Consider the following 23,554-nt stretch of genomic DNA (forward strand, 5'->3'; position numbering starts at 1 on the left):
GAGAGGGAGAGGGAGAGGGAGAGGGAGAGGGAGTGGAGAGGGAGAGGGAGGGGAGAGAGGGAGAGGGAGAGGGAGAGGGAGAGGGAAATTAAAGAGTTGCCCCGACCAGCACAACTGGAAGAAAGAGACGGGCAATCATAATGGAGAGAGACAGAGCGTGGTGGTAGACGGAGAGAGAGACAGAGGAACGGATGCAGAGCAATCATAATGGAGAGAGAGACAGAGAGAGAGAGGAACGGATACAGACCAATCATAATGGAGAGAGAGAGAGAGAGAGAGACAGAGGAACGGATACAGACCAATCATAATGGAGAGAGAGAGAGTTAGTTGAAAGGGCAGACAGACTTCCACCCCTAACCTTCAGTTCGTTCCTGATGGAAGCTGAGTTTGAGGTCGGCGACCCTCGGGGTCCTGGATACAGAAGTCCACCCACAGAACACCTTGTAGCCTCATGTGGATGTTGTAGCGGTGCCTAGCAACCAAGTGTGCTTGTTAGCCTACAACCGTCCTGTTAAAAAGAGGTGATCATTGTTATTGTTTTTAAAGCAGATACTTTGGCCCGTAACTGTTGCTCCCTGTGGACACATCTTAACAGCGTATCCTTAGCTACGTCCCAATAATCTCTCCTTCCTGAAGTGTGTACTCGTTCACTACGCCCTACAAATGTAACAGCATTGGGTTGGTTTAGGCGCTAAGCAGTGGTTCCAAACGTTTTATAGTCCCGTACCCCTTCAAACATTCAACCTCCAGCTGTACCCCCTCTAGCATCAGGTCAGCTGTACCCCCTCTAGCATCAGGTAGCTGTACCCCTTCAAACATTCAACCTCCAGCTGTACCCCCTCTAGCACCAGGTCAGCTGTACCCCCTCTAGCACCAGGTTAGCTGTACCCCCTCTAGCACCAGGTCAGCTGTACCCCCTCTAGCACCAGGTTAGCTGTACCCCCTCTAGCACCAGGTTAGCTGTACCCCCCTCTAGCACCAGGTCAGCTGTTACCCCCTCTAGCAACCAGGTCAGCTGTACCCCCTCTAGCATCAGGTCAGCTGTACCCCCTCTAGCACCAGGTCAGCTGTACCCCTCTAGCACCAGGTCAGCTGTACCCCCTCTAGCACCAGGTCAGCTGTACCCCCTCTAGCATCAGGTCAGCTGTACCCCCTCTAGCACCAGGTCAGCTGTACCCCCTCTAGCACCAGGTCAGCTGTACCCCCTCTAGCATCAGGTCAGCTGTACCCCCTTCTAGCACCAGGTCAGCTGTACCCCTCTCTAGCACCAGGTCAGCTGTACCCCCTCTAGCACCAGGTCAGCTGTACCCCCTCTAGCACCAGGTCAGCTGTACCTCCTCTAGCACCAGGTCAGCTGTACCCCCTTAGCATCAGGTCAGCGTACTCTCAAATGTTGTTTTTTTGCCATCATTGTAAGCCTCCACACTATACGATACATTTATTAAACATAAGAGTGAGTCTGAGTTTGTCACAACCCGGCTTGTGGGAAGTGACAAAGAGCTTTTATAGGCCCAGGGCACAATAATAATAATCAATAATGTTGCTCTTTATGTAACCATTTTACATATAAAACCTTATTTGGTCATCGAAGATGGTGAATAAGTTAATGAGAAGGGGTGTGATGAAAGGATGTACATATCTCTGCAATGTTGGGTGGTATTGGAGAGAGTCTCAGTGTTACATCATTTCCACAGTCTTTGTCTGTATTTAGATTTTATGCTAGTGAGGGCCAAGAATCCACTCTCACATAGGTATGTGGTTGCAAAGGGCATCAGTGTCTTTAATTGGCAATTTGCCAAGGCAGGACACTCTGAGTGCAGCCCAATCCAGAAATCTGCCAGTGGCTTCTGATTAAATTCAATTTGCAATTTCGATGAGGCTCTCTCTGTTCAGATATCGGTGGACTGGAGGCAGGGCATGAAAGGGATAAGGAATCCAGTTGTTTGTGTCGTCCGTTTCGGGAAAGTACCTGCGTAATTCCACATCCAACTCACTCAGGTGCTTCACTATATCACATTTGACATTGTTCATAAGCTTGAGGTCATTTGCACACAAAAGAATCATACAGTGATAGAAAGACCTGTGTGTTGTTCTTGTTAATACAGACAGAGAAGAGCTCCAACTTCTTAATCATAGCCTCAATTTTGTCCCGCACATTGAATATAGTTGCGGAGAGTCCCTGTAATCCTAGATTCAGATCATTCAGGTGAGAAAAAACATCACCCAGATTAGGGCTGGGCGATATGGCCAAAATATAATATCATGGTATTTTTTTAAATGACGGTATGAGAGTATTTGATGGTATTTGATGGTATTTGATGGTATTTGATGGTATTTGATGGTATTTGATGGTATTTGATGGTATTTGATGGTATTTGATGGTATTTGATGGTATTTGATGGTATTTGATGGTATTTGATGGTATTTGATGTTTTATAATAAAAGTTCTACATGTGTTTATGAGTAGTGCGTGACCCTAGGGGGTGGCAAAATATACATCTGTCTCCATTCTCTGATTGTTTTATACTGTTCAATTCAACTTCAACCCCCCAAAAGTCATAATTAATAATCATCCATTTCTGCATTTGAGATCATTTCCACACTGCCATGTAGGGCTGCACGATAAGAGCAAGTCATCTGGGTTTTATTTTTAACCAAATGTTGCAATTTGACTTGCGATTTAGAGCAAAACACTTGAGTTAATATATATATAATTATAATTATATACATTATATTCCCATGATTCCAACAGTTATGTGTATATATATATACATAACTGTTGGAATCATGGGAATATAATGTCTATTGTAATTATAAAGTTACAACCAAACATTACAATACCGGTATAGAAGTTAAAGTAAAAACCCAAACCGGTCCCTGCATCAATACCGGTCCCTGCATCAATACCGGTCCCTGCATCAATACCGGTCCCTGCATCAATACCGGTCCCTGCATCAATACCGGTCCCTGCATCAATACCGGTCCCTGCATCAATACCGGTATGTCCAAAAACATGGTACACCGCCCATCCCTGCATCAATACCGGTATGTCACAAAACACGGTTACACCGCCCATCCCTGCATCAATACCGGTATGTCACAAAAACATGGTACACCGCCCCATCCCCTGCATCAATACCGGTTATGTCACAAAAACATGGTACACCGCCCATCCCTGCATCAATACCGGTATGTCACAAAAACACGGTACACCGCCCATCCCTGCATCAATACCGGTATGTCACAAAACACGGTACACCGCCCATCCCTGCATCAATACCGGTATGTCACAAAAACACGGTACACCGCCATCCCTGCATCAATACCGGTATGTCACAAAAACACGGTACACCGCCCATCCCTGCATCAATACCGGTATGTCACAAAAACACGGTACACCGCCCATCCCTGCATCAATACCGCTATGTCACAAAAACACGGTACACCGCCCATCCCTGCCATCAATACCGGCTATGTCACAAAAACACGGTACACGCCCATCCCTGCATCAATACCGGTATGTCACAAAAACACGGTACACCGCCCATCCCTGCATCAATACCGGTATGTCACAAAAACATGGTACACCGCCCATCCCTGCATCAATACCGGTATGTCACAAAAACACGGTACACCGCCCATCCCTGCATCAATACCGGTATGTCACAAAAAACATGGTACACCGCCCATCCCTGACCCAGACAGGTCAGTCTGTGAGAAAGTCATCACCGCCCATCCCTGACCCAGACAGGCCAGTCTTGTGAGAGAGTCATCACCGCCCATCCCTGACTCAGACAGGTCAGTCTTGTGAGAGAGTCATCACCATCCCTGACCCAGACAGGCCAGTCTTGTGAGAAAGTCATCACCATCCCTGACCCAGACAGGCCCAGTCTTGTGAGAAAGTCATCACCATCCCTGACCCAGACAGGTCAGTCTTGTGAGAAGTCATCATCATCAATAACCCAGATAGGTCAGTCTTGTGAGAAAGTCATCACCATCCCTAACCCAGATAGGCCAGTCTTGTGAGAAAGTCATCACCGCCCATCCCTGACCCAGATAGGCCAGTCTTGTGAGAAAGTCATCACCGCCCATCCCTGACCCAGACAGGTCAGTCTTGTGAGAAAGTCATCACCGCCCATCCCTGACCCAGACAGGTCAGTCGTGTGAGAAAGGCATCATCATCAATAACCCAGATAGGTCAGTCTTGTGAGAAAGTCATCACCATCCCTAACCCAGATAGGCCAGTCTTGTGAGAAAGTCATCACCGCCCATCCCTGACCCAGATAGGCCAGTCTTGTGAGAAAGTCATCACCGCCCATCCCTGACCCAGACAGGTCAGTCGTGTGAGAAAGTCATCACCGCCCATCCCTGACCCAGACAGGTCAGTCTTGTGAGAAAGTCATCACCATCAAGCGGTCAGACAAGTGACAATTATGGTCAGTAAAGGAAACTTTAAGCTCGTCTCTCAATTCATAAAAACGTGTCAATATTTTGCCCCTTGATAACCAGGGCACTTCTGTATGTTGTAAAAGTGTTACATGGTCGCTGCCCATATCACTGCATAAAGCAGAAAATACCAGAGTTCAGGGGCTTTAAGGATCTGCCCCTTTTTTTACAATGTTCACTTAAAATGACCCAAATCTAACTGCCTGTAGCTCAGGACCCAAATCTAACTGCCTGTAGCTCAGGATCCAAATCTAACTGCCTGTAGCTCAGGACCCAAATCTAACTGCCTCAGGACCTGAAGCAAGGATATGCTTATTATTGACACCATTTGAAAGGAAACACTTTAAAATTTATAGAAATGTGAAATGAATGTAGGAGAATATAACACATTAGATCTGGTAAAAGATAACACAAAGAAGAAGAAAAAAGAAAGGCCATAATGTATTATTCCAGCCCAGGTGCAATTTAGATGTTAGCCGCTAGATGGCAGCAGTGTATGTGCAACGTTTTAGACTGATCCAATGAACCATTGTATTTCTGTTCAAAATGTTGTATCAAGACTGCCCAAATGTGCCTAATTGGAATATTAATAACTTTTCAAGTTCATAACTGTGCACTTTCTTCAAAAAATAGAGTGGTATTATTTCAGTGTAATAGCTACTGTAAATTGGACAATGCAGTTAGTTACAAGAATGTAAGCTTTCTGCCAATATCAGATATGACTTTGTCCTGGAAATGTTTCTTGATACTTACAACCTCATGCTAATCGCATTAGCGCACATTAGCTCAACCGTCCCGTGGGTGGGACAGCGATCTGTAGAGATCCTTAAGAGGATTATTAATTAACAAAGGTACCCATTTTCATTGTAGTGTCCAAAACGTCTTTCAAGCTGTCAGGCATTCCCTTGGCAGCAAGAAAGAGCCTCTCGGTGGATGCTGCAGTGGACCCAAGTAGCATCGGGAGCAACTGCCTGCACGCGCATTACCACTCCACTATGTCTACCTGTCATGGCTTTTGCGCCATCAGTACAGATACCAACATGAGCAGCAGCTACATTTGGCTACATATGGACCGTTAGTGGAATTACTGTGAGAGAGTAATGGTTAATGTGATTGGATGTTCATTATTTGACTAGGCTACCTGTATTTGACATTGTGTTGTTATTTTGGGGTTAGGTTTAGGGGTTAGGTTTAGGGTTAGGTTTAGGGGTTAGGGGTTAGGTTTGAGGTTAGGGGTTAGGTTTAGGGTTAGGGGTTAGGTTTAGGGTTAGGGGTTAGGTTTAGGGTTAGGGGTTAGGGGTTAGGTTTAGGGATTTATGGTTAAGGTTAGATAGAGTTACTGTTAGGGTTAGGCTAAGGGTCAGGGAAAATAGGATTTTGAATGGGAATCAATTGTTTGGTTCCCACAAGGATAGTAAAACAACATGTGTGTGTGTGTGTGTGTGTGTGTGTGTGTGTGTGTGTGTGTGTGTGTGTGTGTGTGTGTGTGTGTGTGTGTGTGTATGTGTGTATGTGTGTGTCTGACCTGCGGACCACCATGACCAAACTGAGGATGAGGACGGTGAGGGTTCCGAGGAGGAGAGGAGGGGCGTGTTCAGACACAGCAGGTCTAGAGAACTACGTGCATAGAACCCATAGAATACTGGAGAACGTTCTAGAAAACCCTGGAGGAGGGAGGGAAGAGAGGAAGGAGGGTGATCAAGAGGAAGAGAGAGAGGAGAGAGAGGAGAGAGGGAGAAAGAGGGTTAAATCACACACACTGTACTCCACAGGAGGTTGGTGGCACTAATTGGGGAGGACAGGGCTTGTGGGAATGACTGGAGCGAAAGGTGGAATGGTATCAAATACATCAAACACATGGTTTCATGTCATTCCATTTACTCTGTTCCAGCCATTACCATGGAAACATACACAAATACCCCAAAATGTAAATCAAATGTATTGGTCACATACACACACCAGACACCACACACACACACACACACCACACACACACACACCACACACACACACACACACACCACACACACACACACACACACACACACATACACCACACACACACACACACCACACACACACACACACACACCACACACACACACACACACACACACACATACACACACACACACACACACACACACACACACACACACACACACACACACACACACACCACAAAGTATTGGTCACATAAACACGGTTAGCAGATGTTAATGGTCACATACACACGGTTAGCAGATGTTAATGGTCACATACACACGGTTAGCAGATGTTATTGGTCACATACACACGGTTAGCAGATGTTATTGGTCACATACACACGGTTAGCAGATGTTATTGGTCACATACACACGGTTAGCAGATGTTATTGGTCACATACACACGGTTAGCAGATGTTATTGGTCACATTACACACGGTTAGCAGATGTTATTGGTCACATACACACGGTCTAGCAGATGTTAATGGTCCACATACACACGGTTAGCAGATGTTAGTGGTCACATACACACGGTTAGCAGATGTTATGGTCACATAAACACGGTTAGCAGATGTTATTGGTCACATACACACGGTTAGCAGATGTTAGTGGTCACATACACACGGTTAGCAGATGTTAGTGGTCACATACACACGGTTAGCAGATGTTATTGGTCACATACACACGGTTAGCAGATGTTATTTGTCACATACACACGGTTAGCAGATGTTATTTGTCACATACACACGGTTAGCAGATGTTAGTGGTCACATACACACGGTTAGCAGATGTTAGTGGTCACATACACACGGTTAGCAGATGTTATTGGTCACATACACACGGTTAGCAGATGTTATTTGTCACATACACACGGTTAGCAGATGTTAGTGGTCACATACACACGGTTAGCAGATGTTATTGGTCACATACACACGGTTAGCAGATGTTATTGGTCACATACACACGGTTAGCAGATGTTATTGGTCACATACACACGGTTAGCAGATGTTAGTGGTCACATACACACGGTTAGCAGATGTTAGTGGTCACATACACACGGTTAGCAGATGTTATTGGTCACATACACACGGTTAGCAGATGTTATTGGTCACATACACACGGTTAGCAGATGTTAGTGGTCACATACACATGGTTAGCAGATGTTATTTGTCACATACACACGGTTAGCAGATGTTATTGGTCACATACACACGGTTAGCAGATGTTATTGGTCACATACACACGGTTAGCAGATGTTATTGGTCACATACACACGGTTAGCAGATGTTAATGGTCACATACACACGGTTAGCAGATGTTAGTGGTCACATACACACGGTTAGCAGATGTTAGTGGTCACATACACACGGTTAGCAGATGTTAGTGGTCACATACACACGGTTAGCAGATGTTAATGGTCACATACACACGGTTAGCAGATGTTATTGGTCACATACACACGGTTAGCAGATGTTATTTGTCACATACACACGGTTAGCAGATGTTATTGGTCACATACACACGGTTAGCAGATGTTATTGGTCACATACACACGGTTAGCAGATGTTATTGGTCACATACACACGGTTAGCAGATGTTATTGGTCACATACACACGGTAGCAGATGTTATTGGTCACATACACACGGTTAGCAGATGTTATTGGTCACATACACACGGTTAGCAGATGTTAATGGTCACATACACACGGTTAGCAGATGTTAGTGGTCACATACACACGGTAGCAGATGTTATTGGTCACATAAACACGGTTAGCAGATGTATTGGTCACATAAACACGGTTAGCAGATGTTATTGGTCACATACACACGGTTAGCAGATGTTAATGGTCACATACACAGGTTAGCAGATGTTAATGGTCACATACACACGGTTAGCAGATGTTAATGGTCACATACACACGGTTAGCAGATGTTAATGGTCACATACACACGGTTAGCAGATGTTAGTGGTCACATACACACGGTTAGCAGATGTTAATGGTCACATACACACGGTTAGCAGATGTTATTGGTCACATACACATGGTTAGCAGATGTTAGTGGTCACATACACACGGTTAGCAGATGTTAATGGTCACATACACACGGTTAGCAGATGTTAGTGGTCACATACACACGGTTAGCAGATGTTAATGGTCACATACACACGGTTAGCAGATGTTAATGGTCACATACACAGGGTTAGCAGATGTTAGTGGTCACATACACACGGTTAGCAGATGTTAGTGGTCACATACACACGGTTAGCAGATGTTAGTGGTCACATACACACGGTTAGCAGATGTTAATGGTCACATACACACGGTTAGCAGATGTTATTGGTCACATACACACGGTTAGCAGATGTTATTTGTCACATACACACGGTTAGCAGATGTTATTTGTCACATACACACGGTTAGCAGATGTTAGTGGTCACATACACACGGTTAGCAGATGTTAGTGGTCACATACACACGGTTAGCAGATGTTATTGGTCACATACACACGGTTAGCAGATGTTATTTGTCACATACACACGGTTAGCAGATGTTAGTGGTCACATACACACGGTTAGCAGATGTTATTGGTCACATACACACGGTTAGCAGATGTTATTGGTCACATACACACGGTTAGCAGATGTTATTGGTCACATACACACGGTTAGCAGATGTTAGTGGTCACATACACACGGTTAGCAGATGTTAGTGGTCACATACACACGGTTAGCAGATGTTATTGGTCACATACACACGGTTAGCAGATGTTATTGGTCACATACACACGGTTAGCAGATGTTAGTGGTCACATACACACGGTTAGCAGATGTTAGTGGTCACATACACACGGTTAGCAGATGTTATTTGTCACATACACACGGTTAGCAGATGTTATTGGTCACATACACACGGTTAGCAGATGTTATTGGTCACATACACACGGTTAGCAGATGTTATTGGTCACATACACACGGTTAGCAGATGTTATTGGTCACATACACACGGTTAGCAGATGTTATTGGTCACATACACACGGTTAGCAGATGTTATTGGTCACATACACACGGTTAGCAGATGTTATTGGTCACATACACACGGTTAGCAGATGTTATTGGTCACATACACACGGTTAGCAGATGTTATTGGTCACATACACACGGTTAGCAGATGTTATTGGTCCACATACACACGGTTAGCAGATGTTATTGGTCACATACACACGGTTAGCAGATGTTATTGGTCACATACACACGGTTAGCAGATGTTATTGGTCACATACACACGGTTAGCAGATGTTATTGGTCACATACACACGGTTTAGCAGATGTTAATGGTCACATACACACGGTTAGCAGATGTTATTGGTCACATACACAGTGTTAGCAGATGTTATTGGTCACATACACACGGTTAGCAGATGTTATTGGTCACATACACACGGTTAGCAGATGTTATTGGTCACATACACACGGTTAGCAGATGTTATTGGTCACATACACATGTTAGCAGATGTTATTGGTCACATACACACGGTTAGCAGATGTTATTGGTCACATACACACGGTTAGCAGATGTTATTGGTCACATACACACGGTTAGCAGATGTTATTGGTCACATACACAACGGTTAGCAGATGTTATTGGTCACATACACACGGTTAGCAGATGTTATTGGTCACATACACACGGTTAGCAGATGTTATTGGTCACATACACACGGTTAGCAGATGTTATTGGTCACATACACACGGTTAGCAGATGTTATTGGTCACATACACACGGTTAGCAGATGTTATTGGTCACATACACACGGTTAGCAGATGTTAATGGTCACATACACACGGTTAGCAGATGTTATTGGTCACATACACATGGTTAGCAGATGTTATTGGTCACATACACACGGTTAGCAGATGTTATTGGTCACATACACACGGTTAGCAGATGTTATTGGTCACATACACACGGTTAGCAGATGTTATTGGTCACATACACATGGTTAGCAGATGTTATTGGTCACATACACACGGTTAGCAGATGTTAGTGGTCACATACACACGGTTAGCAGATGTTATTGGTCACATACACACGGTTAGCAGATGTTATTGGTCACATACACACGGTTAGCAGATGTTATTGGTCACATACACACGGTTAGCAGATGTTAGTGGTCACATACAACACGGTTAGCAGATGTTATTGGTCACATACACACGGTTAGCAAGATGTTATGGTCACATACACACGGTTTAGCAGATGTTATTGGTCACATACACACGGTTAGCAGATGTTATTGGTCACATACACACGGTTAGCAGATGTTATTGGTCACATACACACGGTTAGCAGATGCTATTGGTCACATACACACGGTTAGCAGATGTTATTGGTCACATACACACGGTTAGCAGATGTTATTGGTCACATACACACGGTTAGCAGATGTTATTGGTCACATACACACGGTTAGCAGATGTTATTGGTCACATACACACGGTTAGCAGATGTTATTGGTCACATACACACGGTTAGCAGATGTTATTGGTCACATACACACGGTTAGCAGATGTTATTGGTCACATACACACGGTTAGCAGATGTTATTGGTCACATACACACGGTTAGCAGATGTTATTTGGTCAAGTACACATGATCGGTTAGCAGATGTAGTGGTCCTACCGTTAGCAGATGTTATTGGTCACATACACATGGTTAGCAGATGTTATTGGTCACATACACACGGTTAGCAGATGTTATTGGTCACATACACACGGTTAGCAGATGTTATTGGTCACATACACACGGTTAGCAGATGTTTAATGGTCACATACACACGGTTTAGCAGATGTTAATGGTCAATACACACGGTTAGCAGATGTTAGTGGTCACATACACACGGTTAGCAGATGTTATGGTCACATACACACGTTAGCAGATGTTATTGGTCACATACACACGGTTAGCAGATGTTATTGGTCACATACACCGCGTTAGCAGATGTTATTGGTCACATACACACGGTTAGCAGATGTTAATTGGTCACATACACACGGTTAGCAGATGGTATTGGTCACATACACACGGTTAGCAGATGTTAATGGTCACATACACACGGTTAGCAGATGTTAATGGTCACATACACACGGTTAGCAGATGTTAGTGGTCACATACACACGGTTAGCAGATGTTAGTGGTCACATACACACGGTTAGCAGATGTTATTGGTCACATACACACGGTTAGCAGATGTTATTTGTCACATACACACGGTTAGCAGATGTTATTTGTCACATACACACGGTTAGCAGATGTTAGTGGTCACATACACACGGTTAGCAGATGTTAGTGGTCACATACACACGGTTAGCAGATGTTATTGGTCACATACACACGGTTAGCAGATGTTATTTGTCACATACACACGGTTAGCAGATGTTAGTGGTCACATACACACGGTTAGCAGATGTTATTGGTCACATACACACGGTTAGCAGATGTTATTGGTCACATACACACGGTTAGCAGATGTTATTGGTCACATACACACGGTTAGCAGATGTTAGTGGTCACATACACACGGTTAGCAGATGTTAGTGGTCACATACACACGGTTAGCAGATGTTATTGGTCACATACACACGGTTAGCAGATGTTATTGGTCACATACACACGGTTAGCAGATGTTAGTGGTCACATACACATGGTTAGCAGATGTTATTTGTCACATACACACGGTTAGCAGATGTTATTGGTCACATACACACGGTTAGCAGATGTTATTGGTCACATACACACGGTTAGCAGATGTTATTGGTCACATACACACGGTTAGCAGATGTTATTGGTCACATACACACGGTTAGCAGATGTTATTGGTCACATACACACGGTTAGCAGATGTTATTGGTCACATACACACGGTTAGCAGATGTTATTGGTCACATACACACGGTTAGCAGATGTTATTGGTCACATACACACGGTTAGCAGATGTTATTGGTCACATACACACGGTTAGCAGATGTTAATGGTCACATACACACGGTTAGCAGATGTTATTGGTCACATACACATGGTTAGCAGATGTTATTGGTCACATACACACGGTTAGCAGATGTTATTGGTCACATACACACGGTTAGCAGATGTTATTGGTCACATACACACGGTTAGCAGATGTTATTGCTCACATACACATGGTTAGCAGATGTTATTGGTCACATACACACGGTTAGCAGATGTTAGTGGTCACATACACACGGTTAGCAGATGTTATTGGTCACATACACACGGTTAGCAGATGTTATTGGTCACATACACACGGTTAGCAGATGTTATTGGTCACATACACACGGTTAGCAGATGTTAGTGGTCACATACACACGGTTAGCAGATGTTATTGGTCACATACACACGGTTAGCAGATGTTATTGGTCACATACACACGGTTAGCAGATGTTATTGGTCACATACACACGGTTAGCAGATGTTATTGGTCACATACACACGGTTAGCAGATGTTATTGGTCACATACACACGGTTAGCAGATGTTAGTGCGAGTGTAGCGAAATGCTTGAGCCATCCTCCCCTCAGCAGCCTCCACTGCTGTACACATATACACACACACACGTATACACACACACACGTATACACACACACACACACACACACACACACACACACACACACACACACACACACACACACACACACACACGTACACACAGAAAGACACACACACACACGTACACACACATGTACACACACACGTACACACACACACACACACACACACGTACACACAGAAAGACACACAAACACACGTACACACACATGTACACACACACGTACACACACACACACACACTCACCGAACCAACGAAGAAGTCCAAAACCGAGTCATTGCCCTCAAACCTCAGTAGTCCTGCAACCACATCACAGAGCAACTTTCAACTAAGTATATGACGTTTTCCCACAACGACGCATCCATGCGGCACATTATAATAATATATTACCCACACACCTCTGTCACCGTCGCTGTCATAGACTGCTGTGGGTATGAGTATAGTCCCTCCAATGACCAGACACAGGAGCAGGTTCAGGTAAAGCAAATATCTCAGGAAGACAAAATAAGCTTTCACGCCTACACCGAATCTACCTGGAGGGGAGAGAGAGACAGGTGGTGATGCAGCAGGTATATATTACCGATATACGCCAACACCATTCTGCCTGGAGGGGAGAGAGAGACAGGTGGTGGTGCAGCAGGTATATATTACCGATATACACCTACACCATTCTACCTGGAGGGGAGAGAGAGACAGGTGGTGGTGCAGCAGGTATATATTACCGATATACAATAACACCATTCTACCTGGAGGGGAGAGAGAGACAGGTGGTGGTGCAGCAGGTATATATTACCGATATACACCAACACCATTCTACCTGGAGGGGAGAGAGAGACAGGTGGTGGTGCAGCAGGTATATATTACCGATATACGCCAACACCATTCTGCCTGGAGGGGAGAGAGAGACAGGTGGTGGTGCAGCAGGTATATATTACCGATATACACCTACACCATTCTACCTGGAGGGGAGAGAGAGACAGGTGGTGGTGCAGCAGGTATATATTACCGATATACAATAACACCATTCTACCTGGAGGGGAGAGAGAGACAGGTGGTGGTGCAGCAGGTATATATTACCGATATACACCTACACCATTCTACCTGGAGGGGAGAGAGAGACAGGTGGTGGTGCAGCAGGTATATATTACCGATATACACCTACACCATTCTACCTGGAGGGGAGAGAGAGACAGGTGGTGGTGCAGCAGGTATATATTACCGATATACACCTACACCATTCTACCTGGAGGGGAGAGAGAGACAGGTGGTGGTGCAGCAGGTATATATTACCGATATACAATAACACCATTCTACCTGGAGGGGAGAGAGAGACAGGTGGTGGTGTAGCAGGTATATATTACCGATATACACCTACACCATTCTACCTGGAGGGGAGAGAGAGAGACAGGTGGTGGTGCAGCAGGTATATATTACCGATATACACCTACACCATTCTGCCTGGAGGGGAGAGAGAGACAGGTGGTGGTGCAGCAGGTATATATTACCGATATACACCTACACCATTCTACCTGGAGGGGAGAGAGAGACAGGTGGTGGTGCAGCAGGTATATATTACCGATATACACCTACACCATTCTGCCTGGAGGGGAGAGAGAGACAGGTGGTGGTGCAGCAGGTATATATTACCGATATACACCTACACCATTCTACCTGGAGGGGAGAGAGAGACAGGTGGTGGTGCAGCAGGTATATATTACCGATATACGCCAACACCATTCTGCCAACACAGAACATCTTGCTTTTTAACACACATAATTACCATGTTTGGGAAGGACAACTATTTCACTCATATTGTAAGTAATTATAGGTCATATTTCATAGAAATGTGGAAACACTGGACAGTTTCTTTAAGGCATGTAAATACTGAGGCACATTCAGCATGGCACAACGTTTTGGAGTGTTCAGATAGAAATATGTTACGTAGAACTAACATGCAAGTAGACCGCTGATTGGCCAGCTCATCGTCGTCAGGGAGATAACGTCATGTTTTATGAGGAAATGAGGAAGCATTTTTTAAATGGTCTGTTTGATATACAAGTTTGAGGTGGGGTTGGGCAACACACACACACACACACACACACACACACACACACACACACACACACACACACACACACACACACACACTTTCTCTCTCTCTCTCTCTCTCTCTCTCTCCCTCTCTCTCTCTCTCTCCCTCTCTCTCTCTCTCTCTCTCCCTCCCTCTCCCTCTCTCTCTCCCTCCCCTCTCCCTCTCCCTCTCCCTCTCCCTCTCCCTCTCCCTCTCCCTCTCCCTCTCCCTCTCCCTCTCCCTCTCCCTCTCCCTCTCCCTCTCTCTCCCTCTCCCTCTCTCTCTCTCCCTCTCCCTCTCCCTCTCTCTCTCTCTCTCTCTCCCAACTCTCCCTCTCTCTCTCTCTCTCTCTCCCAACTCTCCCTCTCCCTCTCCCTCTCCCTCTCCCTCTCACCTTCAATGGTGTGGAGGATGCTGCTCCATGGTAAAAGCCTTGCCATTGCCTCGCCCACCTGCTCCCCGAGCCTCTTCCTGTTTATGCTCTGGTTCCGCTTCCATGACTCCCATCGGCCAACAGTGCGCGTCTGCAGGTGCCTCAGGTCCCTGATTGACAGATGACACACCTCTTTACCAGCAAGTAGTCTTTTCAATCTTATATCTTGTATCATTATACAGCTGCGTCACACACACCCATATCCACACACACCCATATCCACACACACCCATATCCACACACACCCATATCCACACACACCCATATCCACACACACCCATATCCACACACACCCATATCCACACACATCCATATCCACACACATCCATATCCACACACACCCATATCCACACACACCCATATCCACACACACCCATATCCACACACACCCATATCCACACACATCCATATCCACACACATCCATATCCACACACACGCAACTCTCTCACTCTACCTTATATGATAACCTAAACACTGAAACAGAGAATGGCAAAGCAACTTGCAACACTGCCTCAGTGACCCTTATTCTTGCAACACTGTCTCAGTGACCCTTATTCTTGCAACACTGTCTCAGTGACCCTTATTCTTGCACCACTGTCTCAGTGACCCTTATTCTTGCACCACTGTCTCAGTGACCCTTATTCTTGCAACACTGTCTCAGTGACCCTTATTCTTGCAACACTGTCTCCGTGACCCTTATTCTTGCACCACTGTCTCAGTGACCCTTATTCTTGCAACACTGTCTCCGTGACCCTTATTCTTGCACCACTGTCTCAGTGACCCTTATTCTTGCACCACTGTCTCAGTGACCCTTATTCTTGCAACAGTTTGGTGAATATTTGTATGTGTGTGCGACACAACCTCTCGATCACTCACCTTGCCTCTCTCTTCCTCTGCATACAGACCGGCAGGCTCCTGATCGGCTGGGTAGTGGCCTTGTCTCTGGCTTCTCCAGCCAGTCCAGGGTACTTCTCTACTGGGTGCGATGTCTCTGTGGTCCCCCTGTCCTGGTGGTAATGGAGGGACCGTCGTCGGGCCAAAGAGCTGGGGAGCTGGTTGAAGATCTCAGTCTGGTAGTTATTAACACACAACTCGTCTGTCACAGTGGAGCTACAGCTCTCCTCTATTGGGGGGGGTGGAGAGGGATGGAGAGAGGAATGGAGAGAGGGATGGAGAGGGGGATGGAGAGAGGGATGGAGAGAGGGATGGAGAGAGGGATGGATAGATGAATGGAGAGCGGGATGGAGAGGGATAGAGAGAGGGATGGAGAGAGGGATGGAGAGAGGGATGGAGAGGGATGGAGAGAGGGATGGAGAGAGGGATGGATAGATGAATCGAGAGAGGGATGGAGAGGAATAGAGAGAGGGATGGAGAGAGGGATGGAGAGAGGGATGGATAGATGAATCGAGAGAGGGATGGAGAGAGGGATGGAGAGAGGGATGGAGAGGGATAGAGAGGGATGGAGAGAGGGATGGATAGATGAATGGAGAGAGGGATGGAGAGAGGGATGGATAGATGAATCGAGAGAGGGATGGAGAGAGGGATGGAGAGAGGGATGGAGAGGGATAGAGAGGGATGGAGAGAGGGATGGATAGATGAATGGAGAGAGGGATGGAGAGAGGGATGGAGAGAGGGATGGATAGATGAATGGAGAGAGGGATGGAGAGAGGGATGGAGAGAGGGATGGATAGATGAATCGAGAGAGGGATGGAGAGAGGGATGGAGAGAGGGATGGATAGATGAATGGAGAGAGGGATGGAGAGAGGGATGGATAGATGAATGGAGAGAGGGATGGAGAGAGGGATGGATAGATGAATCGAGAGAGGGATGGAGAGAGGGATGGAGAGAGGGATGGAGAGGGATGGAGAGAGGGATGGATAGATGAATCGAGAGAGGGATGGATAGATGAATGGAGAGAGGGATGGAGAGAGGGATGGATAGATGAATGGAGAGAGGGATGGAGAGAGGGATGGATAGATGAATCGAGAGAGGGATGGAGAGAGGGATGGATAGATGAATCGAGAGAGGGATGGAGAGAGGGATGGAGAGAGGGATGGATAGATGAATCGAGAGAGGGATGGAGAGAGGGATGGATAGATGAATCGAGAGAGGGATGGAGAGAGGGATGGAGAGAGGGATGGATAGATGAATGGAGAGAGGGATGGATAGAGGGATGGAGAGAGGGATGGAGAGAGGGATGGATAGATGAATGGAGAGAGGGATGGAGAGAGGGATGGATAGATGAATGGAGAGAGGGATGGAGAGAGGGATGGATAGATGAATGGAGAGAGGGATGGAGAGAGGGATGGATAGATGAATCGAGAGAGGGATGGAGAGAGGGATGGAGAGAGGGATGGATAGATGAATGGAGAGAGGGATGGAGAGAGGGATGGAGAGAGGGATGGAGAGAGGGATGGATAGATGAATGGAGAGAGGGATGGAGAGAGGGATGGAGAGAGGGATGGATAGATGAATCGAGAGAGGGATGGAGAGAGGGATGGAGAGAGGGATGGATAGATGAATGGAGAGAGGGATGGAGAGAGGGATGGAGAGAGGGATGTGGAGAGAGGGATGGATAGATGAATCGAGAGAGGGATGGAGAGAGGGATGGAGAGAGGGATGTGGAGAGAGGGATGGATAGATGAATCGAGAGAGGGATGGAGAGAGGGATGGAGAGAGGGATGAGAGAGGGATGGAGAGAGGGATGGAGAGAGGGATGGAGAGAGGGATGTGGAGAGAGGGATGGATAGATGAATCGAGAGAGGGATGGAGAGAGGGATGGAGAGAGGGATGGAGAGAGGGATGGAGAGAGGGATGGAGAGAGGGATGGAGAGGGATGGAGAGAGGGATGGAGAGGGATAGAGAGGGATGGAGAGAGGGATGGATAGATGAATGGAGAGAGGGATGGAGAGAGGGATGGATAGATGAATCGAGAGAGGGATGGAGAGAGGGATGGAGAGAGGGATGGAGAGGGATAGAGAGGGATGGAGAGGGATGGAGAGAGGGATGGAGAGGGATGGAGAGGGGGATGGAGAGAGGGATGGAGAGGGATGGAGAGGGGGATGGAGAGAGGGATGGAGAGGGATGGAGAGAGGGATGGAGAGGGATAGAGAGGGATGGAGAGGGGGATGGAGAGAGAGGGATGGAGAGAGGGATGGAGAGAGGGATGGAGAGGGGGATGGAGAGAGGGATGGAGAGAGGGATGGAGAGAGGGATGGAGAGGGGGATGGAGAGAGGGATGGAGAGAGGGATGGAGAGAGGGATGGAGAGAGGGATGGAGAGGGGGATGGAGAGAGGGATGGAGAGGGATGGAGAGGGGATGGAGAGAGGGATGGAGAGAGGGATGGAGAGAGGGGATGGAGAGAGGGATGGAGAGAGGGATGGAGAGAGGGATGGAGAGGGGATGGAGAGAGGGATGGAGAGAGGGATGGAGAGAGGGATGGAGAGAGGGATGGAGAGGGATGGAGAGAGGGATGGAGAGAGGGATGGAGAGAGGGATGGAGAGAGGGATGGAGGGGGATGGAGAGAGGGATGGAGAGAGGGATGGAGAGAGGGATGGAGAGAGGGATGGAGGGGGATGGAGAGAGGGATGGAGAGAGGGATGGAGAGGGATGGAGAGAGGGAGGCTAGTTGAGAACACCTTTATTTAACCAGGTAGGCTAGTTGAGAACAAGTTCTCATTTACAACTGCGACCTGGCCAAGATAAAGCATAGCAGTACGACAAAAACAACAACACAGAGTTACACATGGAATAAACAAACGTACAATCAATAATACAGTAGAAAATCTGTATACAGTGTGTGCAAATTAAGTAAGGAGGTAAGGCAATAAATAGGCCATAGTGGCGAAGTAATTACAATTGAGCAATTAACACTGGAGTGATAGATGTGCAGATGAGGATGTGCAAGTAGAAATACTGGTGTGCAAAAGAGCAGAAAAAAATAAATAAAAAAATATGGGGATGAGGTAGGTAGTTGGTTGGATAGGCAATTTACAGATGGGCTGTGTACAGCTACACCGATCGGTAAGCTGCTCTGACAGCCAATGCTTGAAGTTAGTGAGGGAGATATAAGTCTCCAACTTCAGTGATTTTTGCAATTCGTTCCAGTCATTGGCAGCAGAGAACTGGAAGGAAAGGTGGCCAAAGGGGGTGTTGGCTTTGGGGATGACCAGTGAGATATACCTGCTGGAGCGCGTGCTACAGGTGGGTGCTGCTTCAGTGACCAGTGAGCTGAGATAAGGCAGGGCTTTACCTAGCAAAGGCTTATAGATGACCTGGAGCCAGTGGGTTTGGCGACGAATATGTAGCGAGGACCAACCAACGAGAGCACACAGGTCGCAATGATGGGTAGTATATGGGGCTTTGTTGACAAAACGGGTGCCACTGTGATAGACTGCATCCCATTTGCTAAGTAGAGTGTTGGAGGCTATTTTGTAAATTACATTATGGATGAATGATGGATAGAGGGATGGAGAGAGGGAGGGAGAGAGGGAGACAGAATGAGCTGTGAGGGGTGGCTCATCGGTCTAAGGCACTTAGGGGAGGGTTTGGCCAGCCGGGATGTCCTTGTCCCATCGCGCTATAGCGACTCCTGTTGGCGGTCCGGGTGCTTGCACGCTGACTGGGGTCGCCAGTTGTACGGTGTTTCTTACGACACGTTGGTGCGGCTGGCTTCCGGGTTAAGGGAGCAGTGTGGCTTGGCAGGGTCGTGTTTCGGAGGACCCATGGCTCTCAACCTTCGCCTCTCCCGAGTCCGGGAGTTGCAGCGATGGGACAAGACTGTAACTACCAATTGGAACCATGAATATGGGGAGAAAAAGGGAGAAAAGTAACCACAGATGTTATAAATGAAACAGAATGAGCAACGGGGGAGAGAGACTCATCTATGGAAGGATGGAGCTACAGCTCTTGTCCATGGAGGGGATAAGAGGTTGATGGATAGAGGGAGAAGGGAGGAGAGCATCTATGAAGGGATGAAGAGAGTGAGTGAGGGTGAAGTAAGAGGTAGAGAGAGAGGGATGGAGACGATCTCACAGGTGAAGAAGCCAGATGTGGAGGACCTGGGCTGGTGTGGTTACACGTGGTCTGTGGTTGTGAGGCTGGTTGGAATGTACTGCCAAATTCTCTAAAATGATGTTGGAGGTGGCTTATGGTAGAGAAATTAACATTAAATTCTCTGGCAAAAGCTCTGTTGGACATTCCTGCAGTCAGCATGCCAATTGCACACTCCCTCAAAACTTGAAACATCTGTAGCATTGCGTTGTATGACAAAACTGCACATTTAGAGTGGCCTTTTATTGACCCCAGCACAAGGTGCGCCTATGTAATGATCATGCTGTTTAATCAGCTTCTTGATATGTCAGACCTGTCAGGTGGATGGATTATCTTGGCAAATGAGAAATGCTCAATAACAGGGACATAAACAAATTTGTGCACAACATTTTAGAGAAATAAAATTTTTCGTGCGTTAAATGGAACATTTCTGGGATCTTTTATTTCAGCTCATGAAAAATGCGACCAACACTTAATTAACGTGTTGCGTTTATATTTTTGTTCAGTATATATTATATATCTATACGTATTGAATTGTTCTGTTTCCACGAAGTCCTCCAACCAGGGGAGATGGAATAGGAAAAAAAGTAATTAATTAATAAATAAAATGATGCAAGTGATATTGTTTGATAGAATTCAATTCTATATGCTAATTTCAGAGCTGATCTAAATAACCAGCCAACAAAACATCAACTGACCTAACAAGAGGAAGTAGACAAGGTTCTCTCTCTCTCTCTCACACACACACACACACACCCCCACACACACCCACACACACACACACACACACACACACACACACACACACACACACCCCCCCACACACATGCACCTCTGAAAAGTGAAAGTTTAAAGCTGCATGTTCAACTGAAGTTAAACATCTAGATAGTTAGTTATATCAACTGAAGTTAAACATCTAGATAGTTAGTTATATCAACTGAAGTTAAACATCTAGATAGTTAGTTATATCAACTGAAGTTAAACATCTAGATAGTTAGTTAAACACCTAGATAGTTAGTTAAACACCTAGATAGTTAGTTAAACATCTAGATAGTTAGTTATATCAACTGAAGTTAAACATCTAGATAGTTAGTTATATCAACTGAAGTTAAACATCTAGATAGTTAGTTAAACACCTAGATAGTTAGTTAAACACCTAGATAGTTAGTTAAACATCTAGATAGTTAGTTATATCAACTGAAGTTAAACATCTAGATAGTTAGTTAAACACCTAGATAGTTAGTTAAACACCTAGATAGTTAGTTAAACACCTAGATAGTTAGTTAAACACCTAGATAGTTAGTTAAACACCTAGATAGTTAGTTAAACACCTAGATAGATAGTTAAACACCTAGATAGTTAAACACCTAGATAGTTAGTTAAACACCTAGATAGTTAGTTAAACATCTAGATAGTTAGTTATATCAACTGAAGTTAAACATCTAGATAGTTAGTTATATCAACTGAAGTTAAACATCTAGATAGTTAGTTAAACACCTAGATAGTTAGTTAAACACCTAGATAGTTAGTTAAACACCTAGATAGTTAGTTAAACACCTAGATAGTTAGTTAAACACCTAGATAGTTAGTTAAACACCTAGATAGTTAGTTATATCAACTGAGGGGGTGTAACACATAAAAGATGGAAGTGGCCCCCACACACCCCCACACACACCCACACACACACACACACACACACACACACACACACACCCCCACACACACGCACCTCTGAAAAGTGAAAGTTTAAAGCTGCATGTTCAACTGAAGTTAAACATCTAGATAGTTAGTTATATCAACTGAAGTTAAACATCTAGATAGTTAGTTAAACACCTAGATAGTTAGTTAAACACCTAGATAGTTAGTTAAACACCTAGATAGTTAGTTAAACATCTAGATAGTTAGTTAAACACCTAGATAGTTAGTTAAACACCTAGATAGTTAGTTAAACACCTAGATAGTTAGTTAAACATCTAGATAGTTAGTTATATCAACTGAAGTTAAACATCTAGATAGTTAGTTAAACACCTAGATAGTTAAACACCTAGATAGTTAGTTAAACACCTAGATAGTTAGTTAAACACCTAGATAGTTAGTTAAACACCTAGATAGTTAGTTAAACACCTAGATAGTTAGTTATATCAACTGAGGGGGTGTAACACATAAAAGATGGAAGTGGCCCACACACACACACACACACACACACACACACACACACACACACACACACACACACGTTTACCTGATACGAGCCTCATGAAGCCACCGCTGTTGTATTCTTTGTCCTCCATCTTTCTTCAAGGTCTTCTAGGTCTCTACTGTGTTCCGCTTCCTGATCTTACACACACATGCTCGCACACACACTCTCATATGCGCACACGCACATACAGTCACTAGACGCTGTACACACATTCACTCAAAGCTCCCTTCAAACACACATTCACACACTTCCCACCCAATATCAGCATCGCATCAGCCCCTCTCTGTTTCCTTCTCTCCCTCTCTCTCTCTCTGTCTCTGTGTCTCTCTCTCTGTCTCCCTCTCTCTCTCTGTCTCTCTCTCTGTCTCTCTCTCTCTCTGTCTCCCTCTCTCTCTCTGTCTCTGTGTCTCTCTCTCTGTCTCCCTCTCTCTCTCTGTCTCTCTCTCTGTCTCTCTCTCTCTCTGTCTCCCTCTCTCTCTCTGTCTCTCTCTGTGTCTCCCTCTCTCTCTCTGTCTCCCTCTCTCTCTCTGTCTCTCTCTCTCTGTCTCCCTCTCTCTCTCTGTCTCTCTCTGTGTCTCCCTCTCTCTCTGTGTGTCTCCCTCTCTCTCTCTGTCTCTCTCTCTCTCTGTGTCTCTCTCTCCCATCTACCTTAGGTACGTCATCCTCCCCTATAAGTTGACTTGTTATTTCATATTTTAGAGCTGATCTAAGACCTGTGGATAAGCTGCAGCTTC

At 45.6% G+C, this 23,554-nt stretch overlaps 1 protein-coding gene across 1 annotated transcript; it reads right to left on the reverse strand.

Annotated features, from left to right (window-relative positions):
• Window positions 1–483: 483 nt before the first annotated feature.
• On the reverse strand, window positions 484–23,199 carry LOC109884551 (transmembrane channel-like protein 7). The gene is made up of 7 exons (XM_031811675.1): window positions 22,863–23,199; window positions 16,443–16,689; window positions 15,527–15,675; window positions 13,460–13,594; window positions 13,308–13,360; window positions 5,972–6,110; window positions 484–508 (listed from the first exon to the last, which is right to left on the reverse strand). The coding sequence occupies exons 1-7, from the start codon at window positions 22,909–22,911 to the stop codon at window positions 498–500; spliced, it is 783 nt and encodes a 260-aa protein (XP_031667535.1). The 5' UTR covers window positions 22,912–23,199; the 3' UTR covers window positions 484–497.
• Window positions 23,200–23,554: the final 355 nt, after the last annotated feature.

Source organism: Oncorhynchus kisutch, unplaced genomic scaffold (assembly GCF_002021735.2).
Source record: "Oncorhynchus kisutch isolate 150728-3 unplaced genomic scaffold, Okis_V2 Okis01b-Okis20b_hom, whole genome shotgun sequence".
NCBI classification, from domain to species: domain Eukaryota; kingdom Metazoa; phylum Chordata; class Actinopteri; order Salmoniformes; family Salmonidae; genus Oncorhynchus; species Oncorhynchus kisutch.